This window comes from Lasioglossum baleicum, chromosome 2, assembly GCF_051020765.1.
Source record: "Lasioglossum baleicum chromosome 2, iyLasBale1, whole genome shotgun sequence".
NCBI lineage: Eukaryota > Metazoa > Arthropoda > Insecta > Hymenoptera > Halictidae > Lasioglossum > Lasioglossum baleicum.
In genome coordinates this window covers 10,827,824-10,843,558 of record NC_134930.1, presented here as the reverse complement: position 1 = coordinate 10,843,558, position 15,735 = coordinate 10,827,824, and the positions used below count along the sequence as shown (strand labels likewise).

General features: G+C 40.7%; 1 protein-coding gene across 8 annotated transcripts in view; it reads right to left on the bottom strand.

Moving 5' to 3' along the window:
• Nucleotides 1–15,735, bottom strand: part of LOC143218411 (uncharacterized) — a 641,385-nt gene that overhangs the window by 536,904 nt on the left and 88,746 nt on the right. For 6 of the 8 annotated variants that reach the window (XR_013011059.1, XR_013011061.1, XM_076443569.1 and 3 more), the window contains one exon: nt 1,091–1,261. The exons of the other annotated variants lie outside the window; for them this stretch is intronic. Coding sequence is in view for 4 of the 6 variants with exons in the window: in XM_076443569.1 (XP_076299684.1) it covers nt 1,091–1,254 (164 nt within the window). In the remaining 2 variants the exon portion in view is untranslated. The remainder of the gene's footprint in view (nt 1–1,090; nt 1,262–15,735) is intronic. 8 annotated transcript variants of the gene reach the window in all.

The window sequence follows — 15,735 nt, the reverse complement described above, 5'->3', positions numbered from 1 at the left end:
CTCTTTAATGGTTTTATTAAGTTGCAAGACATATGCTGATACTTAAACTCGTAATCTTTATATTGCTTGAAATTACACCCACCAATTTTTCCATAAATTTTGTAAAATCCGCAGAGTACTAACAACACTCTAAAAATTAACCAACCGAGAATCTATAATTTCATGAATTCTCAGTAATTCTCAGTAAAATCTTTATAAAAGCTTCGCAAGATTTTTATCATCTTCGGAACAAATGAAAGACCCCTTATAAACAGAGGAGCAGAAATGTTCTCGTTTCCGATTCATGTAAATCAGTCGAGAAAATCGAATATTCGCATAAAGATCCGCAGACTGGTAGCAACGTTGGTCGTCGAGGTCAGGCGAAGACAATGCTGGCTTTTGATAAGAGGATTGCGTTAGACCGACGCTTACCCCAGAACCTAGAAGAAGGAGCAGTTGCGGGGCATCCTCCCTAAATAATGTTGAACAAACCGTTCGTCGCCTCTATGGGAAAGTTCAAAATTTCCGTTCTCGGACGAACAATTCGGTATGACCCGACGTTTCTGCGATCATAGGTCTAATGTAATTGAACCGGACGCGGAATTACTGGCTATTCCCATGGAGAAACTACGTGATACACTCTCTATACAGGCTTGAGAACATCTTGGAATTGGTCGGGCGAGCGCGGAGTGACCGGTAGCTCGGTAAACTTTGATCAGTCGAGACCAAACTCCGCGCGCGCCTAATCCCACTTACTTAATGGCGTCTGTCCCCTTACATTCGACGCGGGATGGAACTTGTATTCGGCCGCTACATCATCGGGCAAAACGTTGCGATGGAAACCGATACGAGGTCTGGTCCTGCGTCTGCCCTGCGGCTATCAAAACTTGGGCGTATTACGAGAGGAGAGGAGCGGAGAGCCACTGGTCTGCGCGCCGGGCCGCGTGTTTTTACCAGCCCTTTTTCGTCTGCGTGTCGGCCCGGGTATCGAGCCCCCTCTCTCACTCTCTCTCTCTCTCTCTCTCTTTCCCTCACCGATTCGCGACAATAATTTCGCATCGAACGAGAAGGGGCCGCGAAGGGGGATCTATCGGTGACATAATTTACTTACTTCTGTTGATTATTGTTGGCGGTGGGCATAGGGGTTGGCACCCGGGGCGGCGGGACCGGTATCGCTTTCCTTCTTCCTCCGGCCGTTTGATGTATGGTCGGAGTAACGCGTCCGGTCGGCGCTATCCGGCCAGCGGTTCGAGATCTTTCTGTCCGTACGTCCATGTCGTTTCTGCAAATAATACAAAATGTCCTGTTGTCAGGTAGCTATACTGGCCAGATAAAACTCGCCGGCTCCCTTTCTCCCTACCTCTCTCGCTTTTGCGGCCGATTCTTCTCTGGCGCACCGAAGCGGAGGGGGCCGCGTACCGGTCGGGTCCCCGCGCAAAAGAAGGATGCGACCGTTCTAGAAATTGCGGCGAGTAGACGACGACGACGACGACGACGACGCGTAAAAGGTAGTCGACAAAAAAAACGAAATTATTGCGGGACGCATTAGTAACCGGGACACAAAAGTGCCATTTTCTCTTGCGCCCGGGAACGCCGCGCCGCGACGGGCAGACATCACAGGGATATCGCGGTGAACTTCGAAAGAGCGATCTCGAAAGTCGCGTGCGGGAACGCGCGCACAGACGAACCCCACGCAGAAAGAGCCGGGAAAAAAAATCACGAGAGACGAAACTGAAATGCAACATGCACCGGAACTGAACCAATGATGTCATTCTTTTCGGAAAGTCATTGTTCGCGCGGTCGCTCGCAAAAATATTCAAACACCAATACCATTTGTACACTCTGTATTTTTACAAATAAAAGGACTCTCTTGTAACGTGATCAAAAAATTGTTTTAAAAGAGAACAATTTTTAATTATCATCAGAATTATTCGAAGAATTTTTTAGTCCAGTTTGTACATCACGTTAAAGTCAGTAGACATTGACTAAATTAGGCAGCATCTGTTGTTATGTTGGTCTTCGGTTTGCTAACGTGTGCTAGTTACGCTATGTCTGGGTTACTGTTTGCGTTTAGTTATACTTCGTATTAAATTTAGCTGTTTCGCATCAGTGTGGTCTGGAGCACAGCTTTACTTGCCACAATATCCGGCAACAGGAAAAATTATTTGATAAAACGAGAATCTCTGCAAAGCCGAGATTTTATATTCTGTTCTGCTCCGCAGCAAGTTTCATCTCGATCAAGCGGCAGAATTACTCGAAATGAAACCTCATTATTTACGGAGTCGGCTTTGCGAAACAACGTTTGCCGAACGTTTTAATTATTTCAATCGAGCAACTATCGCCGATAATTGCTCGGCGTAAAAATAAAAGCGTCGCGTGCTGTATTCAACGGGCCGTTCAACCGGCACTTCCGCAATCGTCGCTTTGTTTTAAATATGTCGTTAATTCGCCGGTATTTCGTCGACACGCAACAATGCGGCTCGGTTTCGCCCAATTATTTTCATCACGGCCGAACGCAGAAACAGTCGCGGCGCTAAGCGGAACACGATCGTCGCGGACCTGCGTTTCTAATTAAGCGCACGACCCCGCTCATTTACCTCGATAAAAACGATAGAATCTAGTCTACGGTGCTCGAGCGTGCCTCGAGACACGCTACGACCTACACGTGTGCGTGAGACGACCGTGCACGTTTAAGTATATGTATACTCACCGTATACCTAGCATTTGCGTAACGGAATTTCAATTAATGATTCGCATACGTCAGAGCGCCGCGAGTCATTTCAATGGACGCTTTCAGAGCTCGTTGCCACCAGTGTGACGCCTACTCTCCCCTCCCTGACGCTCTCTTCAGCGGTCATTCTCTTTCCCGGTTTCCGACAACTTTCTTCGTCTGCGTGTCGTTTCTCCGTGTTTTAAACACTTTTATTTACCCCGTGCCGTTTTTCCGGGGCTGAAAGTTCTAATATTCAAGAAACATATAAAATGACGTAGAAATACTACAGATATTCTCATCTTTAACCCTTTGCATTCCTTTTTCGAGTGTGACTCGACATCAGAGAAAGAAAAATATAAATAAAACGGGTTTTTATATGTATTTGGTTCTTTTCCTTTATTTATTTATCTTATTTATTTTTAATTAAAAACACAAATATAAGTTCCGCAAATATAAATTACAGCAAAGTTTGAGAGCTATATTTAATGTAATTAGTGAACAAAATTGTTTTCAAATGAGACACTTGAAATAGTAGGGGGTTGTTGGCAACAAAATTGGAAAATAATTCGGAGTGCAAGGGTTAATGAGTAATTTACTGTTAAATGTATTATATTTTAAAAATCTAAACTTAAAATAAAATATTGTAATAGGCTTTTTATACTTTTTCATTGATTTGCCGTTGGGCGAAGCGCAACTTTTCGCCCCGTTGTGAGGCAAGTTGTTCTTGCATTGGGGCAAGTTGTTACTAAAGAATAAAATTTACTACTAATTAAAACTTTAATGAAATATTTTATGTCCTAATGATATACGACACTATTATGTAAATAATATTGATTCATTTAGGTTTAGGTTAACAAAAATATACTATGTTTAACAGAGCATCAAAACAATATAATAATTCAAACATTATCTTTGGCATGAAATTACTTTGGCATATGTTATTGCATTCTTTAGCCACCAGGAAGGTATAATAGAGGTTCTGTGTCGTGAATTAAGCAAGTAAATCCGCGTGTTTCGTGTCGTTCCAATCAGAAAAATGTCACGAATAAGTTAGTGAAAGTTTCATTACAAAATAGACAAAAGGATTTTGTCGTCGATGTTTTGCGTTTACCGTTATCCTTTTCTACGTTGACCCTGACAAAGGCAAGAGATGAACACAGTTTTTACTTTACCAATCGTCTAAATTTACTTAACTTCAGAAAATACATACTTCACTTGCAGCAAATTGATATTATAGTAGTTATCATGTTTATAGATCTCCTCGAGGATAACTTGGTAACAAGAACGTTGTTCAGGCATGCGGAAATTCGATAAAATATGTCAAGTTAATACATATAATACTCATATTCCCGGTGAAATATGTGCAGATTATATCAGACACGCGAAGAATGCAAAATAAATAGCACATGGTTGTAACTTTCTAAAGATAACACTAATTTCTAACTGTATCAACACCCGGAGCCTATTAATGACACTCTATACCGATAACGCTTCATGGGTTCTAAATTCAATAAAGTGTCTAATCCGATTTCGAAAGTACTCGGCAATTAAACTGCTATGCAGGATGTTTATTACCACATCTCGAATGAGCCAGCATTATCCAGTCGCCCACGCACTGGAAGCATTAAAATTATGTTAAAAGGATTCTTAAGGTTTGCTGCGCACAAGTGGCACTACAACTTTTCACGTCTTAGCCGTGATTAATCTTCTATATTGTTAGCACTGAATATATTAACACGCTCTGGATCCAGAACCATAATTTCAACCAAGCTGTATACACAGTTTGAAGTCTTAATGAAATTTAAAACTTGTGTATTAACACAATATCAATTGAAACCCATAGAAATGGGAATGTTAAACGATTTTGTTTGTAATGAACAACGATTTTGTATGTATAATATATGTGTATATACATATATTTGTTTGTGGGATACAAAGAGATCTCGTGTTCCCTTTACAATTCTTTTCTTTATTTTCACCCTGTCGTCTCTCTTATTCCTTCACTCCTACCCTCTCACACTCTCATCCTTCCCTTATCTTTCTCCCTTTTTCATTCACACTTTTCATCCTGCTGCTCCTTTCTCTCTCTATCTAACTTTGCCATCCACTCCTCTCCCTCTCAGTCTTCAGCCAATATCTTTGTTAACTTCCCTTCCCTGCATCCTTCCAACACGTGCTCCACATCTCCTGCACCGTTCGTCATCTTCTTTCTCCTCCCAGTATCTCCCTCCCCTCATTTCATTTCCTAATCTATATCTCGCTACTCTACTCCATTTCTCTTCTTTCCATCCTCTCTTCAGGTACTCGGGATATCATTGTAGAAACATAAATCTGACCAGAGAAAGGAGAGTACATACCTAATCCAATTATCCACAAAAGGCATAAACTGATTAATGACAATACCCCCTGGAACGCATCGAGTTTCCTGCGAGAAATAGAATATCGAATATGTTAAAAATGCTAGAGGAATACGGTGGTTTTATGATTCTGTGCGGAGATGCAATTACGGTATTTTCGCGGTGCAACAAGCCGTATTGCTTCCCTTGCTAATCGATACTCCAATAATCTTGGCTCTTTCACCGGTCCGCTGGTCTGCCACAAAAATCCCGCACAAAAAGTATTACGCGATACGATATAACAAGGGACACTCGAGCAACAATTCAAGGATAACTTGTAACAAGTGCTCTTCCCACCGCGTCGTGCCATTGTGCTCCTAATAATTTTCATTCGTCGCTCTCGCTAGTAGGTACATCGGAGTCCGCGAGCCTGTCAAGTCGGGCGAATACATAAGCCGTACAAATCGCGTGTCTCCTGCATACAAATCCATCCCTGTTGCGATTTAAGCACACTCATTACTTGAACCCTTCTTCTGACAGCATCTGTTTAACCCAGGGCCAGGTCGTTTTCAGCAGTACTCGTGTAGCTTCTGGCTCGTGAACCAAAATCGCGAGGCTTCAAAAAGATCCTCGAGAGGAGAAGACGAGCAAGAACGGGGTTAACCTTGCGCGTTGCGCACTTTCGCAGCCCCTCCGGCTCCGGAGCGGTGCAAAAACAGTGGTGCATGTGTTCGGCGAAACATTGCGTATCGCGGTCGGGCTTGAGGGCCGGGTAAAGACGAGTCGGAAAGGGCCAACTCCTTCAGGAAGCAAGCGGCGTGACGGATGCTTGTAGCCTCTCTTGTGGGATCCATTCTTCGGAATTCGCCGGTTTCGCGATCCGATCGCTCTACCGGAAGAATCTCGAGCCCCGCGAAACTTTCGCGAAGGGTTTCCCGAGCGATGTGCAAAGTTCAAAAGGCAGAGGACAACAGCACTCGCTCCGAACCTCTTCAATATTTAAATAAACCACGACGTCGGGCTTAGGAGTCCTGATAAAATTGTTAACATCTCGTCAAACAGTCCACATTGACCTATTCACGCCTGCACTTCTCCTGTTATCTGTTAATCCATTTGCAACGCGAGGAAGAATTAAAAATTTTATGGCCTTTATCGCCACTTTTTATTTATTATGTTTCAGAAGAACCGTTTCAAACAGTCCATATTTCTGTAATTTGTATTGTATTAGGTCAATCGGAAAGTTCCGTCCGCTTTTTTTTACAAAAAGTAGAGCTTTATTTAAGGAACAAAATGAGAAAGTACATTAATCAACATATTGTCCATCGTTATCGATGACTTTTCCCCATCTTTCGAGCAGCAAGCGAATTCCGCGTTGAAAGAATGAGACATCTTTGGAGGTCATCCAGTCAGAGATCCATTTTTCGACATCTTCGTAAGAATTAAATGGTTCCTCGGTAAGTGCGTGTGCCATCGACCGAAACAAGTGATAGTCAGAAGGGGCACAGTCTGGCGAATAAGCCGCGACCAAATGCATTTTTTCAACATATTTTTTAGACGTCATTTACTAAACTAATTCTTCTGGCCTTACAGAGAAATTGAAGTCGTTTGGTCCAGTCATAAGAAAGTTATTCTGATTTAAAGTGTGTGTGATCAGTTATGCTCCTAACTGTAGTTTCATGCATTCAAATTCTCGAATTTGAACTTCGAAATTTCGACCCAATGTCCAACAATGCTTAGGGGTCGCCCCACTGTGCGTCGTGGTGCGAATTAGTGTCACGGAGACGGTAGTTAGCGAAAGGAAGTTCGCTTCCTGATTGCTTCACGGGGGCGTGGGCAAGAGGATACCCAATTGATCAGCGGCAATTTACGTACGCCGTAAAGACGATTGATTCTGGCTTGCCAAGTTTCATTTATCAGCTTCTAGGACGCGAGAGATATTGATTCGGCTCGCGAGTAAATCACTGCTAAGAAAAAGGGAGCTGCAGCAAACGTGTGATGCAAAGCGGGAACCTTTGTTCTCTTGAACGACGACACTGGAACAATTCGAATATCGCCTCCTGATAGCGGCAATTCAGCTGTCACGTAGTCGAATCAGCGAGAATGCTCGGACGCAGCCAATGCCTCCGTCACGCTTCGATGAACTGTACCCGCTCACGTACAATGAGCTCATTAAGCTCGAATCCGATTCAATTACGTAGGCCAATCGATGTCAATTCTCTTCCCGACATCTTCGAAGGGGCCGACCGGTTTTCGGCAGAGCCCACTTCAAGCGGTTGAACCGTCTCGATCGGTTAGCAAATTTTAGTTAGATGTTCTCTTTTCTCGTTAATGAAGAATTCATTTTTTTAGTAGCTTGATATCAGTTGTTCGAAATAAACATCGAAACCACAAATTGCTTTAATCTGCCGCACAGTGGGGTCGCGGCCCCAAAAACCTGGCAGAAACTCGAAATATGAAAACTTAAAAATTCATGATTATCCGTCACTAAATTATACTTAACACTTTACCTACCGGAAGCCTACTAATAGGATTTTAAATAATTGTGCTGTACCAAAGAAAACATAGAAATTTTATTGAGAATGACTTGTTAGCTCACAGTGAAAAATGCTGTTGCTATTGAAGGTTTCATAGATTTTTCAAACTTATGCAATAACCACCGGTTGTTAATGTGTTAAGAATATGCTGTTGTAGGATCAGTAAAAACAACGATGTTGAAAGGCTAAGTGCGAAACTATTGAGTAACTACACCTAATATTTTGCAGACATCATTAGGGATCCATATATACTATCGTCTCACAAAAGATTATCAAAATCGAAGTCGGACACTCTTGGGGTGCTTCCCTTGTCAGAGTAACCAAAAATTGCTGTACCATTATTCAAAATATTGTTTACATTATCAAATATGTTAGTATCTCAACAATTACTACACATTTAAGTATTGTATAAAGTATTATATTAATTTCAAATCAATAAAATGAAAAAAATCATATACAATGGATTTATTCTGGGTCGGAAGAAATGTTTAACTTTCAAGTTAAAATAGTTCCAACTGCAAAGGGTCAAGTTTACGAAACGTACCTTTAAATAAATATTTCATCCCGTACCTTCATTTGATTATGATTGCTTAAGTGACCATCATCGCCCCATTCTTCCGTGAGAATTCGCGGGGATGACACGCGCCGGCAAAGAAACGAGCCTAACACCCCAAGTTCGATTCGGTCCCGTAGAGAAACGGGATACTTACCCCGCGAGAGAAGCCTCGCAGCGATCTCACCCTTCGATGGTTCTGGGAGGGAGGGAGGGGGGGTCGACAATCGAAGCGAAGAAAAGGACACGGGTTCGTGCAATCTCTCGAGCACGCGGCGCAACATTGTTGTCACGGGCGCTTTGCTCTCCCGCGAAGAATAGACGGAGGAGCAGGATGATGCTGTTGGGGGTACGATCATTATTTCTCTCTGGCGTGCGGGCACGCAGCCGAGACACGGGGACGTTTCGAAGACAATGCACGTAGGCAAGTTGGTTAAAATATGCAGCCCCCGGCGCGGCGTGCGTGGATTCGCGCGTTTTGTGTGTCGTCTGCGTGTATCAACGAACGCGTTTCCTGGTGGGCCGAGCCGAGGAGGGTTGGAAAAGAGATCGCGGAGAGGCTGTGTACTCGCAAATAAACGCGACGTGTACACACAGGTGGATAGAAGAAGAGAAAAACGAGAATCCTGTCGCTGGTCGCGAGTCGAGTCGAGCCGACTCGGCGAGAGAGGTCAGAGGAAAAGGAAGAAGGGGAGCGAGCGAGAAAGGGGTGGTGAAAACAAACTCCCGCCACGACAGCAGAGCTCCATACAATGGAGGCATCTGCTTAGCAAATTGCGAAAAATAATCACGTTTGCCCGGGATACGTGCGCGCTTCGGCGCGCGGCGCGGCGCAGGCATCTTGAAACTCGTCGGATCCCGTGTAACACAATAACACCTACTCGAGGGCCGACAAACGCGTTCCGGGAGAGGGCCAGAGTCTGTCTCTTCGAAAGGGATAAGGGAAAATACACTTGTGCAGACACCAGGGGAGGGACGGAAAAATGAAGTGACGTATTTCTGCTGCTGCTGCTGCTATCCCGGCGAAACAATGTAGGATCGCGGTAGGCTACGAAAGTTCGTGCTAGTGCTAGTGTCGCCAGATGAGGGGAGTGACGGTGAAATGATGTACCCCCTCTCTGATGACCAGAGTAATATGTGACACGTTGCGCGTGCGCGATGGGGACGCAACAATGACATGACATTTCGCAGGTTTTAGGTTATTGCCTCGTAAAATTCACCCATTTACTTATTTCACATACTATGTAATTATTGATCCCTTTATGTCTATGTTGTGAGTTGTATTTCTTTAAAATGTAACGTTACAAATAAAACATAATTTGTCAATTTATCGTGTAGAAGAAAAAGGAGTGAATTTATTATCCCAGTCTCTTTTATGCAACTATTTTTGAGGAGCGTATGAGGGTTGACAGTGTTAAAATATATTATGATTTATTGATTTTACTGGAATGTAACTCAGTACTACATAATACTATTTCAGGATTTTTTCAATTGTACATACATAGAAAAGAAAGAGACGCGGAGAGTCGCAGTCGCCGGCACAGTTCAAAGGCCCGCGCGTGGTCTCGCTTTACACGCGCTGTCCTTCTCTACGTTCGGCTCGGCCTTTGAAGCATTAAATGTCGAAAAAAGTAGGACCACGATCGAAAGATGCAAATAAATCCCCCCGATGCGTTCGCATCTATAGAGAATTTACTGTAAATACTGTCAGGAAATTGATATAATGTACGAAAAACTGCGTGTTCAACAGTCGGCATTAGTCAATAGACGTGGTGGAATATTGCTTCATGATAATGCTCGGCTACCTACTGCGAAAGAAACAGTAAAAAAATTAGCAGAGTTGAAGTCTTCCTCACCCTCATTATTCGCCTGACCTGTCACCTACTGGTTACCATTTTTTTCAAGCACCTAGATGGCTTTTCGAATGGGAAAATATTCAAAGAAGAACGTGCTGTAAAAACTGCATTTGATGAATTGATTGCCTCACGTTTATTAGATTTCTACCAGAAAGGCATTGAGACACTTCTATCACGATGGAAGAAGTGCATTGATGTTGAAGTGCATTGTTGAAAGCTTGTAAAATAAGAGTTTATGTTAAAGATTCAAAACGGCCATTTCATTTGCAACAACCTAATACATGTTCCCTTATAAAAATGACACGATTGATTTTATTTAGACTTTGTGTGGCTCCAAACATTTCGTATGAAATCATGTTTTTTGCCTGACCTGGAATTGGTCATTTTGACCGGTGTTGGTTAGGTTCATTGTTAAATGATTTCAGGAGATGCACACAGTGCTGGTTCTTTTTGTAGGTGGACGCGTCAAGGACTCAGGTCAACTTTGATTTTTCAAACGGAACAATATATTTTTTTTATGCGTCAATCGATGCAGCTTTTTATTCCCTATGAAAAAAAGTACTTATCCCATCCACCATCTCTATCGACGAGTGCGACGTACCGTCATCGTTACCCAGGACTTGGGACTGCGCGACTGATGTTGCGATCGTTCTTGGATCCATTTCCGCGTGAGTAATTATTTTTACGGTAGATTAAGTCGGCGAGAAAGTTGTGCTTTATTGAAATTATGGAAATATCGTGTGCGCCGCGTGAATTCATCGCTTGATGCTTCCGTTCGCGCAGCACCCTCCAGCCTGGGAGAAAATTGATTCGATACAGATTTATGGCCGCGAGAGATATACCGTTCCTACACTACCTGGGTAAATATTTTCCTCCGGAGCAAACATTTCCCGAATCCTCGCAGATGTTCGAGCTTCGCGTTTCGAAACATGAAATTCCTCGAAAATGATCCGTAATCAATTCGTATTGAGGAAGTATTTCGAGCAGCCCAAACTCATTTTTAATTTTCCACAGAAATCATAATTCACGAACAATGGTTCAAATGGAATTTCATTTGTCCAATATATGTATATTTAATATCGGGAAATTAAAAATTCTTCTTATTTCGTGTTAATATCGTTAACTGCGTTAGAGAGAGAGAAATACAGATTTTCCCTAGCCTGTCTCACACAGATACAAGTTATCAATCGCTGCTCCGGAAGTATAATGACGCAACTGTAAAATTTTGTGAAATTGACTTCATTGTGTTGGCGGGCTCAAAAATGCAATTGCTAGATGTTTGTAAATCGACATAATGTAAATCGAGGCTGGTATTTATTATTTTATAAATTGAAATCACTTAAAAGTTGCAATAATAACCCACAATGTCATAAACTACTCTCACAGAAGAATTAAACAGAATCTTCAGCGCAGCGATATCTAAATTTAATAATTAATTTCGTTACTTCAATAGACATCCATATTTTATTTATGAAAAGTGATTTAAATAAAAAAACACGCAAATGAAATACCATTTGATTTAATTAACTTTTTGCGTTACTTGTGTAATAAAAGTAAGAGTACAATTTCGAATGGTTATTAATAACGTATTAAAAGAGAAAAATATGGTAACTGGTAAAAGATACCAAGGTAATTTAATTAAAAAATTTTTCAATTGAAAATAGAATACGAGATTTCATTCCGGTTAGTTGATCAAAGATATATGGAAACCAAAGTATGGACTTAAAGAGAGAGAAAGAAAACGGGAACAAGAGAGGGGGATGATGAAAAAAGGGAAGCGGCGAGATATGAAAAAAATAATAAATAGGATATTAGAGTGAAACGCGAGAGTGACGGAGGTTAGTGAAGTCACAGGGTGAGGGGAGAAGTACAAAATGGCAGTTATAAAACAAAAAGGAACGAGACCGTGGAAGCGAGGAGAAAAAGTCGACCCTGGGAAGGGTAAAAAGTATGAAAAAAGGTTTGACATGGAAGCGGAGTAAAATGCAGTTCAAATTGATGAAGATAGCGGAAGAAGAAGGAGGATAGGGGAAGGAGACCAGCCAGGTAAAGGTGAACAATGAACAAAGAGTGGCGGATATGGGATGAGAAGAAGTCCTAATAAGGTAAGGTAACGGAAAATGAGATAGGAAAAGGAAATGAATGGAGATGAGAGTGGCTTCGGTTCAGTTAAGAAAAGGTATCATATTTGTACCACATACCTGTACCATATTTATTACAGTGAGAAGATCAGCATTTTTTTGCAAGAATTTTCTACTTTAGATATTAATTGTAGAAGAAATATTAACGTCTAATAATATTAAAGGACGATTAATTTGTATAACGCTTATCGTGTATTCCATGTATGAAACGAAAAGTGCTATTTCAAAATTATCTTTCTTCCAGTCGTTCGACTGTACATTTATAATATTTATATTATGAGACCACACAATATCGTATAAAGTGTGCATATTTAACTAACACAATAAAGATGATATAATGCTGATAGTAGCATTTGCCACTATGAGTCACTTAGGCCGATTATCTGCAAATCCAAGCATCAAATCCTATTTGCCCCATTATTAATTCAGATGATGAACGTCCTGAACGTACCCTTCGCCTTTGACTATATCCGTCCGTGTTATTCGTGGTATAATGGCGTATTTTCTGTTATGAGGTTCCGTTTCTGTTCTATTTCCAAGCATATTATTTCAGCTGCCGCGTCGAGACTGTCTAAACACACATAATTTGTCTAGATCATCCAATAATCGTTCCATGTAACACTTTGCACTCTACTGCAATTACGGTGATTGCTACCTTTACACAATTCCTTTTAGAAAAGATTCAAATTTCTTTGAAGGAATAAAAGAAATGTGACAAAGCTTTGTTATGGAAGAAGAATCGCTATTTAGTACCAATTTCTTAATTCAAGGTCAACTGAAGGTCATAGCGTGGTAGACCGTTAAATTTGTCTTGAGAACGCCTGTAGAAGTATGCAGCCAGATATACATAAGTACATAGTAGCATTTAGAAAATCGAGGTGATCATTTCATTAAAATGAAACTTTTGTTCGAAGCGCCTCTCAGATCGTGGGGACTAAATTGTAGACGACCCTGTACGGCGAAGTAGAATTTCATTTCCATTACGGTTCATCCAAAAATCGAGAAGCTTCGAACCATCTCGGTAAACTATCCAGCCGACCAATCGCAGTTCGATCCTTTTCCAACTCTCCGTTCGCGAACTTCTTAAGCTGAAGTTCTCGCCGGCTGCCAGGAACGTGGCAGATTCATCCGGGAACAAATTACAGAGTGCAACGGATCAATCGATTAATGGCCCTTCAATGGAACGGTAACGAAGCAATCCGTGTCACGCTCGTATCAAGCTGCTCACGCCATTTGTTACAGGCTGCGGGCACCGACGACTTTCGCCCACGGTGGAAAGATATCAGCCCGAAACAAAAAATATCTCCTTGTCCGCGAGACCGTTACGGGCTCGTCGACAATTTATCGACGATATTTCGTGCTGTTGCAGCAGCAGCGTCGACCTGTCGATTCGTATTAATCACCAGCGAAACGGCGCAGCCCTGTGTACCGTCCGGTCCGCCCGAAATCCGTTCAGGAGTTTCTCATCTAGCGACGTGACCAGCACATGCGACCGGTTACGTACTCATGCCAATGCCGCACCGTATCCCTCCGTATTTTACTCCGTGGAGTAATAGCGATCGAAATTTTACAGAATTTCTGGGAAGGCTAAAAAGAGCTACGAAATGAAGGATGATGCAATTCGAAGTTCGATTTTTTGGAAAATTTCTTCGTTTTTCAGTTTACACATTCTTTACCAGCTGCTAATTTTGGTTTAATCATTAAATACTACCATTATTATTCGGCTGTGTATTGAATATTATTTCTTCGATTGTTCATCAATGTTATATTTCCATTCAAACGAATTTAAATAAATCTAAAAGCGTAAGATGCAAAATCTGTGCGATTGTGAGTACCCTATGATATATAGGGTAACTAATTATTTTAATATTATTCCTAATTCATCATGAAATAATAAAATATGTGTAAGCATTTTGTAGAAGAATGATGTGTTCTGAATACAAAAAAAATTGCGGCCCTCAAACCTAATACAACATAAGGAAATATTAAAAAATAATATCGATAATGTTTAGTACGTATTACTGCGAACGAAAAAGAGCAGTGTATCAATTACTGCGGATTAGAATTCGAAAAATACAAGCGTACAGAAACAAACTACGTGTCTAGGCATTAATTTAAATAAATCCTGAGTATAGTAACGAATAATTTTTTGATTTTTTACATTTTAAATGAATAAACCTTATATTAATTTTAACACTGTAGTATAATATCACATAAATAATTAAATACATTCTTTTAACAAATATTTGAGGAATATTTATTATCTTTAGCTTGAAGCAGTTTTAAATTTAGAACATTGAAAAGTTTACAACATTTCATAATTGCATTTATTGTACATACTTTGTCTATCTCAATTCTTCTTTCTTTCCATTTCTTGAAATCTCCATTCTCTCTTTGTTTTTCTAAAGTTCTCTTCTTCACTTTACTTTCTTTTTTATTTTTATTACTGTTTTTTTCATTATTTTTCGATCTAATTTTTGCCATATCTTCTTATTTTATCTATAATACTCTTTATCTTTGAATTGTTAACGTAAAACGTTAGGTTGAGGTGAACCTTGTTTCTCGTGGTAGTTGCAATTCACACCGCATTAGTAGGGACAATTCTAGTGATATCTATGCCGCAATAATGAGTGACATTCTTTTTTATTAAAAAGGCAGAATAAACTTCTTTTTATATTTCAATTGTATCGCGCGAAGTATCTAAATAATAATAAAACCATCCCCTATGTGCAATTTAAAGCAATACATATAAAGAATGTACAATCAAGTGAACAACAGTCCTTTGGTGATAGAGATAGAAGAAGAATGGTATTATTTTCACCTTTTATATATAAAGAATGTTTTTTTCTAATTCTGAGATTATAAAAATATGAGAACGATTGACAATTTTCTTTGCCTTGCCAACGAGAATAAATTCTCATTGAATTGTACAAATTTATTCAGAGCAAAATATCTATTTTTACGTATTTTAAATATTTTAAGCTCATTGGGGAAAAAATACCACAATAAAACGTACACCCGCAGTAATAGGTACATTTACCCTAATATCTATTCTTGAATTAATTGATGACATATTATTTAGCTGTACATTTTCCGATACAGCTAGCAAATTCTGTTTATACAACGGGTTTCTATTGCCTATTAATAGTGTCATATGAAAGGGATCGATGCTATTGTAACTTGTTTAGTTTATTGAAAATCCATTCTAGTAGATATTGATCCACCCAGCGTTTCGGACCTCCAGAAATGTATTTTGCAGAATCATTGGAAGCAATTTATCTTTATTTTGCGACGCTACAAATATAAATCGACTTTCATCAAAGTTCCAAAGCTATCGGATACAGCCGCAATGTAAACGATGTTTGTTGAAACGTAGAACCGAACCGTGTATCATTTCGAAGGCGCGGGAAGGGCGGTCGGACTTTATAAATTCGGGACAAATTAGTTTATCTATGGTCGGTGTTTAGTAGACAGTAAAAAGCGTCCGAGGCCACCCAGACACGAAAGGCTGCGCTAAAAATACGTCCCGTTCCTCATCGCGACACCCTCGCCTCGTATATCCCTTTGCTTCTCTATTCTCTTCTCCTTGCCCCCTTGTCCCCCTTTCAAAGTGATCGCATTCG